The sequence below is a fragment of the Molothrus aeneus genome, chromosome Z (genome assembly GCF_037042795.1).
Source record: "Molothrus aeneus isolate 106 chromosome Z, BPBGC_Maene_1.0, whole genome shotgun sequence".
Classification (NCBI taxonomy): Eukaryota; Metazoa; Chordata; class Aves; order Passeriformes; family Icteridae; genus Molothrus; species Molothrus aeneus.
The window spans coordinates 42,030,858-42,051,346 of NC_089680.1; the positions used below are offsets into that span (position 1 = coordinate 42,030,858).

Sequence of the window (20,489 nt, forward strand, 5' to 3'; positions counted from 1 at the left end):
GGGCACTTACAAAGTAGAGATATGCATCATTTTACCAGTGAGCATAAATCTTTACCAGCCAAATGGAAGCAAGGGGAAATTGACTGGCTGCAGGGATGTAGGGGTAGGAGAAGAGAGAGAGCACATGAGTATGCATGTCTGTGAGCGTACCTTTGCATAAGAAGAAAACATGCTTATCACTCAGTATGGCTGTGCAGCCTCAGTGCAATACAGAGATAAGAGAATACGTGTAGGTAATAAACTCATTAAAGGAGAGAAAAATTTGAGATAAAAATTTACCAGGTGTAACTAAAGCTCTGTTAAACTGACTACATTACTTCTACTACTAAGCCAGCTTAGTAAATTTGGCATAGCACTTCTAGCACTGATCTGCAGGGTGACATTTACTCTACCCACCTTTTCCATGGGATGTATGTGCACAATCAACTACATGGGAAAAAACTCACTTCAGATGTCCTACATTGACCCAGAGGAGCAGAAATAAAGAAAACACCTGGAAACTAACTGCATTCTTGAGACAGAATTAGTTTAATTATGGACATCTTTTTAATGAGATTGAGTTATTTCTTCTATGAAAACCTCACATTTTATCAGTATTTCTTATACTGCATCAGAAAAACAAGGACTAAACATTCAAAACAGCATTGCAGTTATATATGAAAGGCCACTGTTGTGCTAGTATGGTTTCCTCTCACAGTTTAGAATTAAGCTGTGAAAGCATCTTCTCAAGTTTTATTGCTAGTGCCATGTTTCCTTTAATCCTTAATCTTCCAGTCATGAAGGCCAGAGTTGGCTTTAATTTACCTAAAAAGAAGAAGCAGAATCATCAGAATAACATAGGAAGTGGAAAAAGCCTTTGCACAGGATAACGTAATGTCACTACAGTGAAATCTTAGCATCTATACTGCTACCAAGTCCTCCGGGTGTGAGCAGGGCACATTTAGGAGACACTGCTCAGACATGTGCAGAGCACAAGCCCAACACATTGGCTGCTAAAATGTCGGTACCTGGTTAATAAAAGCAGTGTAACCTTTTGCACTCTTCCTGTTCACAGGATGCAGGAGTGCAGAAAAATCCAAGCAGTTCTTGCCTGCACTCTTCCCAGAGCCCCAAAAAGCTGAAAGCTCCTCCAATCCCAAATCACAGAGTGAGAAGCTGCTCTACTCCCCTGTCAGCAGAGGCTTTTCTGGGACAGCTTTTCTGGCTCTCCCGGTACCTGTGGCCCTTGACAAAGGCCTTTGTCCCTCACCTGTGAACATCTTCACAAAGTCGGCGCTCGACATGCTCATAACCACGTCAGCTGTCACGGGAGGCTTTCCGAAGCCAGCGCTCCCACCCTTGGTCTTCAGGTCAATGTACCAAGTGCCTCCACCATCGCCTGGACAGAGAGTGAAGCGCGGTGAGAAGGCAGCAAGCACTGCTGTGCCCTCCCTCTCTGTTGCCCCGCCAGAGGCCCGCGGCCGTGTGCGTTTGCAGCGGCTCCGTGGCAGCCCGCACGCTGGCGGGGCTCTGCAAGGGGTCACCTCTTGTCCCCTGTGACGCCCCAAGCGCTGCGGGCTGGGGCCGCGGGCAGGAGAGCCCAGAGGCCGCGCTTTGCTCCCAGAGCCGCTGGCAGCTGGCGCTTCTGCCGTGGGCCCGAGAGCGCCCTAAGCGTGGCCACAGCAGCGCCGGGACAGAGGGACGGCAGCTCCCAGGGCTGCCCGAGCGGGCCTGCAGCACGAGCTGCAGTCACAGGAACTGAACAGGAGCCGGCCTGCTTCGGGACCAGCTTCCACTTCCACAAAGTGTTTCTGTCTGAAAACACCGGGGCCTTTTGCCAGGCAAGGCTGCGCAAGCGGTGGGCTTACCAGAGAGCTCAAACTGAAAGACACCCTGAGTACTTCTCACGTACTCCTCAGTCACTGCCCCTTGAATAACTCGGAACGTCTCTGCAACAGGACCCGATGGCATGGCTGCAGCAGATTCTGTCTTTGCCTTGGCCGCATCTGCTCCTTCCTGCTGGGATCTGCTTAATTTCTTCTCCTCTTGGGCAGCATCTATGGGAAAGATTACTTTTCTCTTTCAAATGCAAACCACTTTAAAAGTGTATGTAGAATCATAAGCAGAGAACTCCATTTGAAAGGATTTAAGCTTCAAAGTAGGGAAAGTGGTTCTTTTACCATTTCAGTATTAACACTGATAAAGGATAATTTCTCCACCAGGAATCTGAATAGGTGTACATCGCTAAATGTAATTATGTAATAAATTTTGATTCCTGACGGATCAAAAGAACAGCAAAAATAAAACCACAGCAAAATTCTAATTCTGACTGTTTATAGTTCATTACAGCCATTCACACAACAGTTTTCTAATGTTTTCTAATCCATACACTACTCCTGACAACATTAAAAATAAAAAATCAGTGTCTTTAATAGCCATTGCTTTCACCTCAAAATACTTCTGTCTTGTCTATCTTTTAAAGAACAGGCATATTTTCACAAATTCTTCTGCAATTGCTTCTAAGGTGGAAATAAATTTATTGCTTTGATCAGTGGCTTACTTCACCCCAATGAGCATGCACATTTAGAAATAAAGGAAAGCTTCTGCAAATTACAAAGCCAATCAAGTGGAACAGCCCCTTAAAATGCTGTTGAAAGTCTCTTAGGTGTCTTCCGTATCAAAATACTTAGATCTGTTCTGTGAATCCCTACAGAATAACCTGCACTGGCAGCCCAAGGAATTAACATAATCTGTCCCTGGCAGAACGGTCCTAGTATGACTGCTCAAGGAGTATTTCCACCAGAAAGGTACACTTTCAAGCTTGCCTCCACTATTCTGGCTTTATCCTTATTTTGACACTCCTATAAAAGCAGTTCAGCATTCTTAGTTGCCCTTCAACTTGACATAAACCAATTCTGAAAAAGAAAAACCAATGCTTTTCTAAAAAAAAAATTCTACGTTTCACCCAACAGCTATTTTAAATGTGCAAATTGTGCACATTTCATGTAAGAAGCCATGGCGGATTTATGTCATATTCTTTTGTATAAATGAGCAAGGCAAAGGAGATATTCCCGTAAAATATGCTGTTTCCGCAAAATATGCTGTTTGCAGTCTTATTTCTTTTTCCAGCAATACTTACCTGTAACCTCCCTACTACCACAATTCAGATGATTAAAAAAGAATTCTTCAAAATAATGCACTGACTTTACACCATGGAAGTCCTACAAGAGGTATGATTTTTTTCCCCAGTTTTAACTATATAGTCATTTCCATAGATCTTACTCTTCAAATGAGAAAATGGTTTTTGCTAAAAAAGCTTGAGTGGAGTCCAAATTCATAGGGGAAAAAAGAAAAACAGAGAGTATTCATTATTGTGAATTGAAATTAATTATGGAAATTATGGACTTGTACACATAGTGCTTTCCTTACCATATCCTTCTTGCTTCATAGCTGTAGTGTCAATTTCAACATCTAAGAAGAAGTCAGGCATCAGAGGGTGACCTAAGAGGGAGGAAAAATGTATTAATAAATGCAAGTAAATCAGATTTGCACAGTAAGAATCCATTTCATCTGAAACTACAGTCAAGTAGTACTGTATCTCAGTTCAAATTTGAAGGAAAAATGTAGCATGAAGTTACATGTCTAGAATCTTTTTTATTTAAAATCTGACCTAGAAGGCTTCTAAGGATGCAGTGAAGAACATTGGAGAAGAAAAACAAAAAAAATCTATCTCATTAACTGTTAAATAGTAATATATACATCTACAGTGCAGGTAGGTTTTCTTCTCATTAAAGAATTTCTTAATTTAATTTAATAGACATTTAATTATTAAACTCTCAGTGGATCCATATGGCCTTTCTACTAAGGCATGTTCTCAAAGCTGAGGCAAAGCAACATTTTTTATAAACTAATTTAAGAACTCTGAGAAACAAAACTGTATTAATATTCTCCATTTATTCTTCCCTTCTTCTTGAATTTACTTCTCACCTTTAAAAGATGTCTTTTACCTGGTGCAATTGCATAAACATCAAAATCCTTAACTCCTTCTTCTCTCAGCAGAACTTCATCAATAATGAAGTTCCCAGTGAAAGTTTTTGGTTTTGTCAAAATGCAATATGCAGCATCTGCCAGGATGTCCGTTTTCCTGCACTGTTTTTCTATTCCAGCTCCTCCCAGCATATCCATAGCAGCTGTATGTATGGCTAGAAAGTTTGGAGGGTAAGAAAACAAAGCTTTAACACTGATGACATGGAATTCTCATTTCTTTCACAGGTAAACAAACTTTACATTCGTTTCACGCAAAAGGAAACTCTAGAAGACAGAAGCTGTGAAATACTTCCAACCAATAAATAATTCTTTACAAGCAACAGTAAAAATCCATGAAACTATCACAGGAATCAAAAATGCCAGAACATTTTCTGACAGTCACATCCCTCTATGTATTTATCAGCCCACCAGTTTTCCACTAGTTGTTCAGGACATGAAAAACTAACAGGACAACAGTTTTCCTGAAAGTGAATGTATGACACATCAGTTATAAAGAGGAATTAGCTTTGGTGATTATCACACTGAAAGTCTTGATGCTTAATTTTTGTCTTTTGATAACTCCCATGAGCTACTAAAGTGCTTCTCCTAAGTTAATAAACCAAATAACAAAACGCTCTCATGACTTGTTCAGTATTTCACAGAAAGGCTGTGTTAGACCTAAGAATAAAATCCACATCTCCTAGGCTTCTGATTCTTTTATTAAGCAATTCTGTTACTTCTGTGCCATTCTACTAGTCTTCTTTATGGTTCTCTCATGGATCTACTAAAACTGTAGCATGCTGCTATCTAAGTCTGTGATTTGCTCTTGCAGGCTGAGGTATCCATTCCATTTTTTTTCTTTCTATTCCATGGAAAAGCTATCGGGTTGCAGCTTTTGACATTTGCCATCTTACTGTTTTTTCCTCATATGTTCTGCTTCATTAGTTTTTCCCATCTGCTGTTTAAAACTCAACACTCTGCCCTCAAGTTTTGAGGCAGATTCACAAATCCTTTCCTACATATCAGGCCAGAACATCAGGGAGGCAGAAGGATAAATCTTGAAGGATAAATTTTTGTCTTCCTTGCAGTGCTTCCATTCCACACAAAGTACCAGCAATTTTGGTACAGAAATGATCCCAACATTCCATAAATAGCAAAAAAAAATAGGCACTGGGCAGGACACATGTATCTAAGCTGGATCATTCATTCACCTTTCAAAGTACATACTGGGAAAAAGGACCAAAATCTTAAGCACTGGCCTGAGAGCTCCTGTCCAAGTGTACCCTAGGAGAGTGCAGAAGTGTTTAGATGTCCCTATTGACTTCATTACATTAGTTTTCTGTGATGAGAATTAGCTTCTAGGTTTCATTTACTGTTAAGCAACCTCAGCTTGCTTTTTTTTTCAAAGCAATTGAACTGCTACAAACACACGACTAAATAAAAAGTGACAAATAGATATACCGCACATACATGTAGGTCTACCTAGGTCATTTTCTCATCTTTAAGGAAATCAATAAATTTGCTTTTTTTTTGTCTTCTGAAGTGATATATGCCCAGCAAGATTTATTTTTTTTAATAGCTACCAACAGTGCAGAGAATATATTTGTCAAATACCATGATGAAATTTATCAAGTTCTCTTAACTTAAATGTATTTTATTCTGAAGATTCATTAAGCTGCTCACTTTCCCTGTCCCACAGGTCTGTCACTTCTCTGTTACTGTTAACTATTATTCTTCTGAGCACAGTTACCCTATCTGCATAGATTGAAGCAAAGAGGTTTCAAACAGTACTGCCTCGTAGTCTGGCTGCACATTATTATATTAATTTCATATAAAGGGATGCAGGTTTGCCTCTAATGCACATCAATAGACTTCCAGTTCTGTCCCAGGACATCTGTACTATTCCTCTGCTCTCTTTGTGATGGGATTGCCCCTTGCCCTTTTGACAGATGTCCTCTTTCACCTTTAGATAAATGGAGAACTCTGGCATTTTAGTACCAACATACCTTCATGTGTTTAAAGAACCAGATTTATGAACCGATCCTGGCATCCATACTAACACTGAGGGTAATCAGATTTGTATGAGATGATAGTGGGCTCTTAAATTAAGAACTTTTCAACTGTATTTCAGATACCCTGGAAGTCTGTAACACTGCCTCTCTGAAGGTTCACAATAAGGAAGTTAATTTTATCACTTTCGGAAGATAAACCTTTCAAAAGCACATTTTTTTGTACTGGAGAATTCAGACATTATGATCTTTTATACTTTATGTCACATCAGTTTTCATGGAGGCACCACTGAATGAGCAGGCATGATTTCTGCAAACAAAAAGCTCTGCTTGTATACTCTTGATTTTATAAAAAGCTTAATTACTTTTTTTTATTTCTTTGCAGCATCTCACATAGATTCTCTTAAAAAGCGTTTATTAGAATATATACTGTTTTCATCTGTAAATTGAATCTTCCTGCACTTCCAAGCCTCATGTTCTGCAGGATCCTGTGGGGAACAAGTATCAGCTGCACTCTGTAACCAGTAGCAGCTCCCAGAGTGTTCTCTTCTTACTTTAGCAGGTATGGGTATGTTACCAAGGACACAGTGGAAATGTAATGCTCAAGAGAAAGATATAACTGTATTTGGTTTGGGTTTCCCACTTCTCCACATTAAGAATGTCAGATTTTATAGAAGCTTATTAACAGCACCAAAAATATTCTTTAATACCAGACGACATCTGAGACACAGGTACTACTACTGATTCTTGGAGTGCTGCAGCATAAGACAAAACTATAAAGGAATAAGGTATTCAACTATGCGATGCAAGACTTAATGTAACCTGCTTATAAAGTTAGCTGCCCCAGTGAAAATGTTTCCGTTATGGAAAGGGTGGAGAAATTCTCACAGGTTCATTTTTCCCTTGCCATTATTTTTCAGGTCAAATTATTCAGGTGGGCAGGAGAAACAGCCATGTTGCACAATAACTACCTATTATAACCAGCTGGTCTCTGCAGAAAAAAATTCTTTAGCTTTTAACAGGACCCATAAAGCCACTGACTCATTTCCACAACAGAAGTGGATGTTTTTCCAGCACATCCAGAATAAGAAAGCTGTGGAAGATCCACATATTGTGTCTATACAGCATATGAAGTGTGCACTTACAAGACACAGGCAATCTTGTAACACCCTTTTTATGAAAAAATAAGTTTAATTGGTTGTCTGCAGTTTCATACCATGTCTCTCTATCTGAATGAGATAATCTGAATTAATTCCTTTACAATCCCTAACTTTCATAGAAAATATACATTGTTAAATCAGTCAATGACCAAAAACCACACAATGGTAGGTAGAAGGTCACCTCTGTTAATGAGAAACCAAGTTACTCCCACTTACTGGATTCTGAGGGGATATAAAACCCATTTAACAGTGCCATTTTAAAGACAAGACAAAGGAGATGGGTGGGATCTAGGGAGCTAAAGACCAAGAATCAGGTTTCATGGTTCTATACAAATGACATAGATACTGGGAAATCTCCACTGAAAATTTTTTGAGGTCTTCCTGGGGCACTCAAGAAGCAAGTATGTGGAAACAAGTGCACATTTCTTTTAATTGCCTCAGAAACAAAAAAAAGTACAACACACACTTGAAACCTGAAAGGTGAACTTTGACTCCACCACAAGGCAATCCATATTTTGAAGTTATCCATGTAATTGCCTTCAGTACATCACAAATGAAGACCTTTTGTCTTCAAAATAGTACAGGTTTTGTGGTGATGTAACTATCATGAACGATATAATTTTAAAAGTCAATCCCTTACCAAAAATTTCTGTGGGTAGAACTCACAGAGTGAGTAGAACTATGGGACATCCATTTACTGGAAGCATTTAAGATGCAAGCGTCCAGACCAATGAAAAAGGACCAAGTCTGTCAGGCACACCAACCCAACTGTTCAACAGATGATCAGCTACTGTATTCAAGCGGAGAAATTTGGCTGATTTTGTCTGAAATAGTTAAGTTTTCCTCACATTTCTCACCTTAGAGAAAGTAGATCAGAGAGTTACAGTTCCCACTAAAGGTTGAAAGGGGCCTGCAATTCCTAACAGCAGAACATTGAAAAGTGTCTGTGTACAAACACTTCTTAAACAGGAGCACCATCCTCAGAAGAGGATCTTGGTTCATATTTTTATCTCCTCTTCCTTCTTCTTTCCTTGCACTCGTTAAGGAAATAAACACTGTTGTAATGTTTTCTAACACAATGACTGGGCTTACACCACTAAGGGGCAGGATTACCCTCTGTCTGGTATTGATTTTAACACTCTGTATAATTTCTGCCCATAAATATATCTGGGGAAAGAGACTGGCCTCCTTGGCAAACAGCTGGCCAAGCCTCAAACAGCAGTCCTTATCCTCACTGACCCATACAAAGCAAATTGAAGCTAATACAACATGGGAGCATTTAGCTATTTTTCTTCCAGAGAGCTCTTTAATTTCTTGTCATTTGCAATCAGATGGTTCTGTGAACAGCTCTTCACAGAACTGCACTCTGCCAAAACTTCTAGGAATAGGCCTTTTAAAAATTATTTCCGCATGTACAGAAGTATCTATCTTGTCAGTAAGCTCCTGCTATCTAACTAGCAAGGAATTCTAAAACATACACAGATGTTCAATACCCACTCATTAAAGCATACAATTATTTTTGTGATTCTGTCCAAAGAAAAACACTGGCTGCATCAGAAAAAGCACAGGCAAGCCAAACACCACACACACGCTTCAACTGTGTGGTTTTAAACTAGATGAAGATGAGTTTAGATCAAAGTGACAACAGTCTAGTGAGAACTACAATGAAAACCAGAACCCATGCAGGATGAAGAAATAAAAGAACTGCTCATAACATATATAAAAGAACATAACATATATAAAAGAAGATAACACATAGAAGAACTGCTTGACTCTATTCCAGAAGAAGTCTGAAGTATATTCAGTGTCAAATAAAATAAGCTTTAGCAGACAAAATACAGAAAGTCAGTATTTCAGAAATACTAAAAAAAAAAAAAAAATTACCTGTTTTAGGCCATAAAGCATTGACAGCAACTTCTCCTCTAAATTCTTCTGCCATTCCCAAGACACACATGGACATCCCATATTTAGAAATGGTATAAGCTAAGACAAGAAGTGAAAAAATAGAAAGGTTTAGACTCCACGTAAAATCTAATTTTAATTATGAGAGGAATATAAAACAGATAATTGGCTCACATGGAAAATTCAGGGCTTTCAGAAAAAACAGCACTTTCCTAGAGTCAAAATCTCTCCCTTCTACCTGCCATCTCCATCAGCTATAACCTGTAGTCTGTCATCTTTTCACTGCAAACAAAATGAAAACTACACATGTTCTGCCAAAAAGAAAGCTGAAGCCTAGCTGCATGCCGGATTTTGTCATGCTTTTTATGCAGGCTACACTGACAAGACTGATCAATTTTTTTTAAGATGCCTAAGGCATAGCAGCTGTTAAGAACCAAACTAGAATCCTATAGACAAAAAAAGTGGGGAACAGGAGTTCTATATCCTTAGAAACTTGGGAAAAGAACTGGAACTTGCTGAAGTTTAACATGACAAGTGTCCAAAATGGAAAGGTTTTACTACAGTTTTAAAATGAGCAACACTAATCACTGAGCTTTATCCATACTAAAAAAAACCAGGAAGATGAATCAGTAAAAAAATAAATTTTGGGTTTCTGTCTCTATTTGGAGCAGAAAATATGAAATCCTAACAATTCCCATAGAAAAATCACAGACTTACCCTGAAAACAAAAAGCATGGATGAGGCCTTGAAACATGCCCTACATTTTCCCACAAAACTATTACTTGTAGGTCAGGTACAAAATGCTGTGAGGAACCATTAGTGCCAGTCTGTATGTAGTGCTAAAGATACAAGATCTGGCATTCTGCACTAGCACTACTGCACACTTGACCAGGTACTTACTTGTTTCTCACAAAATACCAACAAAGGCTCTGAAAGCTACTCACCACAATGATTTTTGAACCACATGGGATTCAGATTCATCGGTGGACTAAGGTTCAGGATATGGGGGTTCTTACTCTTCCTCAAGTGGGGAAGACATGCTTTAGACCTGAAAGATAGATTCAGACAAATCAGTTGCCTCTTATTTTATGGAACACCTATAATTACAGTAAAAACAATAGTAGTAGACCAGTATTTTCACAACAGACCAAGACAAAGCCTCTTCTCATATCAAGTATTTAACTGATGTAAAGAACAACAAAAAAAAATCTGTCAAAGATCACTAATTTCAGGCCTAGTATTCATTCCTGCAAATTGGACCACATTCTCAAATCAGTGCATCAGTTTTCTAAGCTAATTTTCCAGATACTCAGAAGCCATAATCTCTTTATAATAGTTCTGGTAGCGGCAACAAAACACTCTAAGGCAACAATGAAAATTAACAATGTAGAGCATCATGTAGTCATAAAAATATTCTCTTCTGATCCCATACTTATTTCTTCTTTAAAACCATATTGAAGAAATAATACTGCATAGCAGAATGCTATTACAAATATTCCAAAGAAAACTGAAACCCTATTCTCTTCTAAGAAAATTCTACTTTGAATTCACACATCTCTGTAAATTGGAATTTCTGCTTTACAGAAACTGTCTTTAGACTTCACTTCTAGCACTAGGGCACGTGTTTATATTTTATCTCTGCTTGTGAATTTTTAATCAAGCTTCACAGGGTGAAAACATCACCACATTAGTGATCAACAGTTCAAATATTCCAACAGGACCCCCGCATACTCTCAGCCACAAAGGGAACAACTTCAACACCTTCAATTCAAAATCACCATAGTAGTAGTAAAGTGATTTATGACCTCCTTAACTGTCTTGGGTCTCAACTCTTTTCAGTGGAAGGTTCACTAACAGATGACTCAATTTCTTAATACATAGGAACCAAGAAACTTAGTTGTCATTATTGAAACTTGGTGGGATAAATCCCATGACTCATTTGCAGCCATTGATGGCTACAGCCTGATCAGAAGGGACAAGGGAGAAAGGAGGGATGGAGGGGTTGCCCTCTACTTCAACAAGTGCATTGAGTGTGATGAGCCATCTCTGAAGAACAACCTGTGAACTGAAGAACAATGAGCAGGTAAAAGCCTGTGGGTAAGAAACAGAGACTGAACAACAAAGGGAATCTTGTGGTTGGTGTCACTACAGGTTCGTGACCAAGAGTAGCCTATTGATGAGACCTTCTTGCTCCAGCTACAGGAAGGATCACACTTACGGGCTCTTGTCCTACTGGGAGACTTCAGACACCCCAGTGTCTGAAGGAAAAGTAGCAAAGCAAACTGTAGGCAACCCAAGAGATTCCTGGAATGCATGGAGCATAACTCCTTGATCCAGGTAATAACCCTACCAGAAGGGATGCCATTCTGGACCTGATGGTCACAGACCTAAGTGAGCTAATCACGGACATCACAATGGGAGACAGCCTGGGCTGCAGTGATCATGCACTGGTGGACTTCACAGTTTGGAGGGAAATGGGCCAGGCAAAGAGTGAAGCCAGGGGCCTGAAGAAGAGTAAAATTCCAGTTCTTCAATGAGTTAGTCAGTAGGAACCCTTGTAACACTGCCTTCAGAAACAAGGGAGCAGAACAGAACTGGCAGATCTTTCAGGACACCTTCCATAGAGCACAAGAGCTAGTGATCCAATGGCAAAGAAATTGGCAAAGAAGGCAAGAGACTGGAATGGAAGAGTACAAGAACTGCTGGTCAAATTAAAGGACAGGAAACAAATGCATAGCCAGTGGAGATAGGGAAAAAGTATCCTGTGAAGAATATACGGACTTGTTGTACATATTCGGGGTGAGGAAAGCCAAAGTGAAGCTGGAACTGAACTTTAGAAGGGATGCAAAGAATAACAAAAAGGGCTTCTACAGATCTGTCAGTCAGAAAAGGAAAGCAAAGAAAGTGTATACACATACACCCTGGGACAAGCAAGGCTGGAACACTGGTAGCAACTGATGACAAAAAGGCTGAGGGGCTCAACAATTTTTTTTGCCTCAGTCTTCAATGGCAACTTCTCTTCTCACACCTGTTAAGTAGATGAACAGAAGGATGGGGATTGGGGGAGCAAAGTGTTTCTCACTTTAAGTGAAGATGAGGACTCTGACCATGAGGAGCCTGAACATAGACAAGTCCATGGGGCCTGATGAAATGCACCTCACAGTCCTGAGGGAATAGGTTGCCAAGCCACTCCCCATATTTGAAAAACTGTGGAATCAGGTGAAGACCCAAGTGTCTAGAAAAAGGGAAATATAGCAATGTTTAAAAAGGGTGGACAGGAGAAACCTGGCAACTACCAACCTGTCAGCCTCACCTCCGTGCCTGGGAAGATCTTGGAACAGATCCTCCTAGAATCAGGAGGTGATCCTAGGACAGGGAAGTGATTTGGGACAGTCAGAAGGTCTTCATCAGGAGCAAGTCCTCGCTGATCAACCAAAAGGCTTTCTACGACGGAAGGACTACACCAGAGGTCAAGGGTAGCACTACAGGTGTCATTTAGGCTGTATAGTTTTAGAGAAGGTTCCTTGTAACATCCTTTTATGTAACTTGAGGAGAGAAGATGTAATGGGCAGACTGTTCAGTGGATAAGAAATTGGTTGGACAGTGGCATCCAGAGGGTAGTGGTCAATGGATCAGAATCCTGATGGACATCAGTGACAGGAGGTGTCTCTCATGGGTGGGTATTGAGACCAGCGTTAGTCCATGTCTCCATCAATGACACAGATGAAGGGATCAAGTGCACCCTCAGCAAATTTGCAGATGATCCCAAACTGAGTGGTGCTGCAGACACCACTAAAGGTCAGGATGCCATCCAGAGGAACCTGGACAAGTTTGAGACGTGAGCACAAGGGGATCTCATGAGGTTTAACAAGACCAAGAACAGGTGCTGCACCTGGGTCAGGACACTCCCGATATCAACACAAGCTGGGGGATGAACGAATGCAGAGCAGCCCTGTGAGCAGGACTGGGGGGTGCTGCTGGGTGAGAGGCTGGACATGACCCAGTCATGGGCACTCCCAGCCCAGAAAGCCAAATGTGCCCTGGGCTGCATCCAGAGCAGTGTGGGCAGCAGGGGAGGGAGGGGATTCTGCCCCTCTGCTCTGCTCTGGTGAGAGCCCACCCGGAACCCTGCATCCAGCTCTGGGGTCTCAGCACAGGAAGGTCATTGGACTTTTAAGGTAACTCCAGAGGAGGCCACCAAATTGATCAGAGGGATGGAACAGCTCTCCTGCAAGGACAGGCTCAGAATTATTCTGCCTGGAGAAGAGCAAGCTCTGGAGTCACCTTACTGCAGCCTTCCAGTACCTAAAGGGGATACAAGAAGGTGGGAGAGGGACTTTCCACAAGGGCATGGAGTGAGAGAACAAGGGGGGATGGCTTTAAATTGAAAGAGGGTGGGTTGAGATTAGATATTAGGAAGAAATTCTTTACTCTGAGAGTGGTAAGGCATTGGAATATGTTGCCTAAGAAACTGTAGATTCCCCACCCATTGAAGTGTTCAAGGCCAGGCTGGATAGGCTCAGAGCAACCTGGTATTTGGGAGATATCTCTACTTATGGTGGGGGCTTGGAAGCAGACAGTTTTAAGGTCTCTTCCAGACCTTGGAAGTTGTCGTGGTTTGAGAGGAAGTGGGTTGTCTGGGATGCTGCGGTCACACCAATGGGTGTTCAGATTTGAATATTGGCACCTGGTGTGGCCACTGGGGACATTGGATATGCCTCTGAGAACACAGGGGTTAAAAGCAGAGCACTCCCGTGGGAAGCCCTCTTGGGTTTCCATGAGGGAAGCAGGTCAGACCTTCCCTGGCCCAGCTGCTGGCTTGGCGGGGGAGAGGAAAAGCCATGCCGCCGGGGGGGGGGGTGGGGGGGGTGAGGTAGGCCTGGCCCTGAGGGTGGAAGAGAGAGAAGCACCAGGAGGCATTGGGTTTTTAACCCATTTTTGGACAGTGAAAACTTTACAGAACATTAACCTTTCCTAGAAGAGAGATAGAGTGGAAGATGAAGAAGGAAATGGGCAAGTGTGATGAAGGTCTGGGCAAGTGAAAGATGTCGGGAGAGAAGAATCTCTCTGGACTCTACTTGTATAGCCATGGACAGAACCATTTTTCCTGTGACACAGAGACTGCATCCAGGGGGAGGCAATGGCTCAGAGCCAAGAGGGTTCAGTGTTGGTACCCCTCGGCCCCAGGGGGTGAAATTTGGGGGGGACAGGTGTCCCAAAAGTGAGACTGTGCTCTTTTTGGAATGGGACAAAGCATCCTTAAACGACGACCCTAGAAGCAGCTGTGGTCCATGTGCAGTGGTGAGAGCACTGGACATGGAAGGAAGATGTCACGATGGCAAATGATCTCCGGGCGGTGCCACGAATGACATGGAAACACACGAGATTTCAACAGAGTTTCCTGGGGAAGCCTATGGCACAAGAGGGACTCCTCTCCTCTTGATGAACGGAGAATTGATTATCTAAAGGGTGTTGCTGGACTGAGAGTTGAAATTTGGGGGATAGGCGTACTGGAAATTTGGTGGGAGGAGGAGGAAATGTATTTGTAAGGTTTTCATTTTTCCTGTGTGTTCCTTTTTACATATAGTTATAGTGTAGTTAATAAAGTTTTCTTTTCCTTATTTCTAAGTGGGGGCCTGCTTTGCTTATTCCTGGTCACATCTCACAGCAGAAACCAGGGAGAGTGTATTCTCATGGGGGCACTGGCATTGCGCCAGCATCAAACCATGACAGAAGTAGACAATGTTTTAAGCTTTCTTTCAGCCCAATCCATTCCATGATTTAACAATTCCGTGATCCTATGTCAACAGGTATACTCTGTAAGCTGGGGAATCTTTCCTAGTACCACCTCTACACAGGCAAAAAATCCACACCTTTTTTTATAAGCTATTGAAATTTTCTGAACATTAAACTGAAAGTAGGTCTCTACAAATTACAATCAGATTAAACATACAAAGCAAGGAGAAAAAAGGGCAAAAATGCTTCACTAGGTTTTCTCAATTGAGAATTACAAAAATAATGACAAAGACGATTCCCTTGAGAGGCACTGATTTTTCTTATGCTTTTTCCCTTCCAGCACACAGAACCTGATTTTTAATCTTTTCAAGGTAGAACAGGACAAAAAATACACTTTAAGAATTCCCCATTAATTTGGAATAGCTAAATGTAACATCAAGAAAATCACTGCTGCTATTGGGTGGGGAGGAGAAGATGGAACTTCCTACAGCAATACAGTTGAATCCATTCAGCAATTTATGAAGAGCTGGGAACCAGACCAATCTGCAGAAAGGAGAATGACAAACAATCTGTTCTAGACGGGAGGATTGGACTAGATGACCTTTAAAGGTGCCTTCTAACCCAAACTATTCTTTAATTCTGTGGTGATACTTTGATACAAAGCTTTCTGATCACACCAAGCAACATGTGGATTTAGAGAATCTCCATCATCTTACAGGCTTTTTTATAAACCCTGTGAAAATCCAAGTCTTCATTTTAAGACAGTCCTTTAAATGACATTCTGAAAGTGTAACGATGATTCAACCTGCTAAATCCACCTCCTAACGTGCAAAATAAGGAACCTGGGAATTGTGAAATCAAATCTTAGTATATTCGTTTAAATAAATAACAGAATTGATAAGCTGAAAGTAGGTGGAGAACACTTTGGATCATGAAGTTACAAGTTCAACATTTCTCTTTTAAGTATGGTAAGTTTTACAACATTTCTCAAGATGAGAAAGAAGCTTATGAGAAGAAAACTGACAAGTAAGATATTGACTTGATGTATGCAAAAATGTAGTCATTTTGCTTGAAATGAAAGAGCATTTAACAAAGCCATGCTGGAGCTTCATTTGAAACAAATGACTTTTTTCTTCCTACATGCATGGAGGGGCTTGTGAACATTTAATGACTTCAGTAATAAGGTTTCTGTTTACTCCAACTAGCAAATAATTCTTGGAAATATAAATCAGTTGACCAATAACTGAGCAATTTCCTGTGAGCACATGCAGAATATCTGCACTCAAATTCTAGGGCAGCAAGACAGCTACAGAATTTCTCAGAAAAACTGAAATAACATCATACATTCTGTTACAATTGCTTTGCTTCCTTCTCTCAGCACTTACGTAAGATAGGTCCCTCGTACATTGACATCCATCATGAGATTGACCTTCTTTGTTGCTGTTTCCAAAGTGCCCGTCAAAGAGATGGCGCTTGCATTATTCACCAAAATATCAATCCCTGGTTTTAAAGTAAGCCATTTCACATCAGCATTTAAAGAAAAAAAAACATGAGTAAGGCAGGCAGTTCTTTTTTCTCTTGGTTTGAACAATCTGCCTGTTAATGCCTGCCTTCCCCCACACCTTAACTTACCTCCAAAAGTCTTCACAGCTTTCTCCACGGCATTAATGATTTGTTGTTCTTCTCTCACATTCACAATGCATGGCAAAGCCTTTCCTCCAGCCGCTTCAACTGCACAGTTAAAAAATTAAACATTTAAAAATTTGCTCTCAGATGGGACAACTAACATGAACCTTCTGAGAACCTCTCAAGCAATGACACGCTTCAAGACAGCACTGAAAATCACACTCTCAAATTGTGACCTTTTAACATGTCATATGAGGAACAGGGAAGCCAAAACAGTATCTTAACACTGCAAATGTTAATTTTATACATCCAAGTAGCATAGCATTTTTACATTTATATACATACATCTATCTTCATTACGGTAGCATTACAGCATTCCTGGGAGGCAAGAGAAGCACTAAGCATATTTTAGTAAAGGTGAACTCGAACTAAGAGTCTATGCATTTTTCCACTCAGGTACAGTAATTAAGCAAGGGTATACACTCAGTCAAGCACCTTCATTTGTTACGACTTACTTTCTTCTGCAGCAGTGTAGATAGTCCCTGGAAGAGTAGGATGGGGCTCAGCTGTCTTGGCAGCTATCACAATGTTGGCACCGTCCTTGGCAGCTTTCAAAGCAATGGCCTTGCCGATGCCCCGGCTTGCACCTGTGATGAAGAGAGTGCATCCTGCCAGTTTCCTAAAGGTGAAGGGGAAAGTGGACCGTAAAGAAGAGAAGAATAAAGCAGAACCTGTTAATCATTTGACTTTTATCAGACTCTAAGGGCAAATGTAATTAGCACGGTCTCCCAGCCAGAAAACCACCTTCATCCTTTTACTAAGAAAACAGCCCAAAGAACACAAAAGGGATGGCTACAGCTACAGAGAAGTACTACTGATGTAAGACCATATCCCAAGTTTGCAAACACTATAAAGAAAGTTACCCAGTTACATTTCTCCCTTTCTGTAAAAAGATCCAACACACTGTTTCACAACAGAACTGCTATGTTCTGCAGCAATGGAAAAGGAGTAATTTGTAAAAACAAAAGGCCAGTTTCAAACAAGACAACACACCTACACAGATCTCTGAATTCTATTAATCACAATGCTCTAAATACAAAAAACTGATGTCTCAATGGGTTATAAAGTCTGGAACCACAACACCATATGCAAATGCAAAAGCTTTATTTTCAGAAATGGCAATTTTTCTCTTAAATTTTTCTCCATACTCAATAGCTTCCTAGTAACTGTGTGTAGTCCAGTGGGTCTTCCCAGCAACAGCTTCAATCAACTGAGAGAAACTATCAAGTTTTAAAGCTTAAGAAGGATGTCTGGCTAACATAGTATCCCTGAATTTTTGGAAAGAGAAATATCAACTCCACAAACATATGCAGTGATAAAGTCTTTTAGACAACAGGTTTGCATATGAAGGAATGCGTGTTTCAGTGCTTTACATAAGGGTCATGTTTCATTATGTAACACTGTAGCAAAACCCAGGAGGTTCAGGATTTTAACTTCAGTTGAAGAATTCATATATACTATGTGCAACAGTTCACTTTTTGCTCGCATCACAAAAGTCACACCACAAATGTTACAAAAGCTTACACTCTGAGCTTCCATTAATTTTCCTTTCAGACTGGGCCAAACTTAGTATTGTTTCTCCCCGTCTGGTTTCAGATGTGTTTTTTCCCCTCTAATCTGAGCACATCTATCACTTAAATGCTCTCCAGGAGGATGTTTGCTTTCAAAAGGTAGAAAATTGGAATGGGGCAGAAAGGGAGAGACACCTCTTCCCCTGAAGAGGCAAGGCTAGGCATCTACAGGATCTCAGAAAGTCAACCATGTCCAGAAGAAGTCATTTCAAACAGCTTTTATCTGCAAAATCTTAAGAGTCTTAGAAAGAGTCTTAGAAAGACACAGGAAGAAAAATATCTAAACAGAAGAGTGAATGACAAAAAATCTACTGATATGAATTCAGTCACGCACACAGTGAAGAAAGTTAAACTGTGGAATACATAGTTAAAGTGTAAAAGTCAGTGAAGTAAGGCCAGAATCTAGTTTCTACCTCCTTCAATCAACCAATATGAGGTCAGCATAATTCACCTTAGTCAGAGAAGAGGTAAATGGGGTCCAGTAGGAGGCAGCTCTGGAGGAGAAAACAGCAGAGAAAAGCTGATAGAGCTTTAAGCCCTGCCTGGGGCTGGGGTGATCTACTCAGGAAGACAAGAAGGTGTATCAAAGACTAGCAGCGCTATGCAGGGAACTTGTGACTTAGCTCCCAAGAAAAGTGTCATAGAGGGAGTGGGTGCAAAGACAGGCCACAAAGAAGGAATTAGAAACACTGCTAGGGCACATTGGGGTGGTGTCAGTAAAATCAAAGTTCACCTGCAGCAGAAGCTTGTGAAGGGCATCAAAAGCTCAGAGACTTCTGCTACACTGGTAGGGAAAGCAGGCCCTTTGCTTAAGAGAGTAGGTGAATGCAAGTCTTTTAACACTGTCATAGTATTTTTGCTTCATATTTATGACATGATGCTATGATCTGAATGCATGTGCAACTTGACAGGTAAAAAAGTAGTTGGCTGGTCAGGGTCAAAGGGTGGTGGTTAGTTAGTCATATTCGCAAGACTAAGGATTTATTTCTTAATTCACTTAGCAGCCCAGTAGTTTAAAGTTCATAAAGCATATCTGCCTGGCTAAAATATCTTATGACCTGTATTGTGAAGGTCACATCTGCATCACTTCCATTAAGAGTTGAATTCTGCTAATAAGACAGAAAACATCAAATTCACATCTGTGCCCTACAATCTTGGAAAACAAGATTGGTTCCTTTTTCACCACAGATGACTGCCAATAAAGACCTTCAGGTCACATCAGGGACACTTTTAATGACTTACACAGATGCTAGGAATTTAATAATCCTCTTTATAACACACAGGAACTAATAATAACTTATCTTCCCAGCTTTATCTGAAAAGCCAAAAGGCAGAAAACACCTCTAAATTAAAATCCTATACAGGAAGAAAATTTGGCTGCCAGGTAAGACAGTAGTAGAAGACTGTAATAAGACTAAACAACAATAACAAAAATAATAACAAAAATAGCAACAACAACAATACTAGTAGTAATAAGTAATTATACTTTAATAAAAATATTCCACATTAAATTACTGATACACTGCCTAATTTACATTAAAGTCCTCCAGTAACTGCTTCGCTTCCTGTGTCTTTGTTCAAGTCCCCAGTACGACCCGGACTGCTCGTCCCAGGGCTCCGGTGCTGCCCGGGCCCCTCAGACACGCGTGTCCTCCGCCACAGCTCCTCGCCCTCGGCCGGCTGCGCGTCCCGCTCGCCCCGCACGGCGACAGCGCTCAGGGGTGTCCCGCGAACCCCCGGCGGCCCTGGCCGCAGCCCGCCCGCCCCGAGAGCCCCTGGCGGGCGGCGCAGCCCCGTCCCGGCGCGGCGGGGACACCTTACCCGGTGTTGGGCAGCATGGCGGCGCAGGCGTCCGGGCCGGGCTGGGGCCGGGCTGGGGCCGGGGCGGTTCCGGGGCCGCTCCGCTGCGCAGCCGCTTCGGCCGCTCGGGGCGGGGCAAGGGCCGGGGCCGGGGCCGGGGCCTCTCCCCCGCTGTGCCCAAGCCCCCGGGTAGACCGGCGGGGCCCAGCGGGGGTGGCGGGCTCGGGGCTGTGGGCACAGCGGGGGTGGCGGGCTCGGCCTGCGAGCTTACCTGAGACTGGAGAAAGGCTTACACGGGATGAAGGATGGATCTGGAAGGCTTTCCGTATCCTTTCGTTCTCTCGTCGTGTGTGTGAAATTTTGCTTTGGTCTCCTGCCAATTGCACTCAAATCACTGGAGCTTTGCCTCCATCTCATCTTCTGGAGTGCTATGTCCAGTCCGGGGCTCCTCAGGACAAGAGAGACAAGGAGCTACTGGAGTCAGTGAGGTGGGGGAGCACAAAAGCGATCTGTGGCCTGGAGCCCTTCTCTTCTGAGGGCAGACTGCAGGAGCTTGGCCTGTTCAGTCCAGAGATGAATGCGAGGGGATCTCCTTAATGCATACGCGTATCTCTAAGGTG

The 20,489-nt window shown here is 41.7% G+C and overlaps 1 protein-coding gene across 1 annotated transcript; it reads right to left on the reverse strand.

The window, feature by feature from the left end:
* Positions 1-509: 509 nt before the first annotated feature.
* Positions 510-19,947, reverse strand: HSDL2 (hydroxysteroid dehydrogenase like 2). Its single transcript, XM_066569122.1, has 11 exons — positions 19,891-19,947; positions 16,954-17,117; positions 16,445-16,543; positions 16,198-16,312; positions 10,021-10,124; positions 9,059-9,157; positions 3,987-4,181; positions 3,409-3,480; positions 1,848-2,036; positions 1,250-1,378; positions 510-804 (listed from the first exon to the last, which is right to left on the reverse strand). Exons 1-11 carry the CDS (start codon positions 19,905-19,907, stop codon positions 692-694), a joined length of 1,296 nt encoding a protein of 431 aa, XP_066425219.1. The 5' UTR covers positions 19,908-19,947; the 3' UTR covers positions 510-691.
* Between the last annotated feature and the right edge of the window lie 542 nt (positions 19,948-20,489).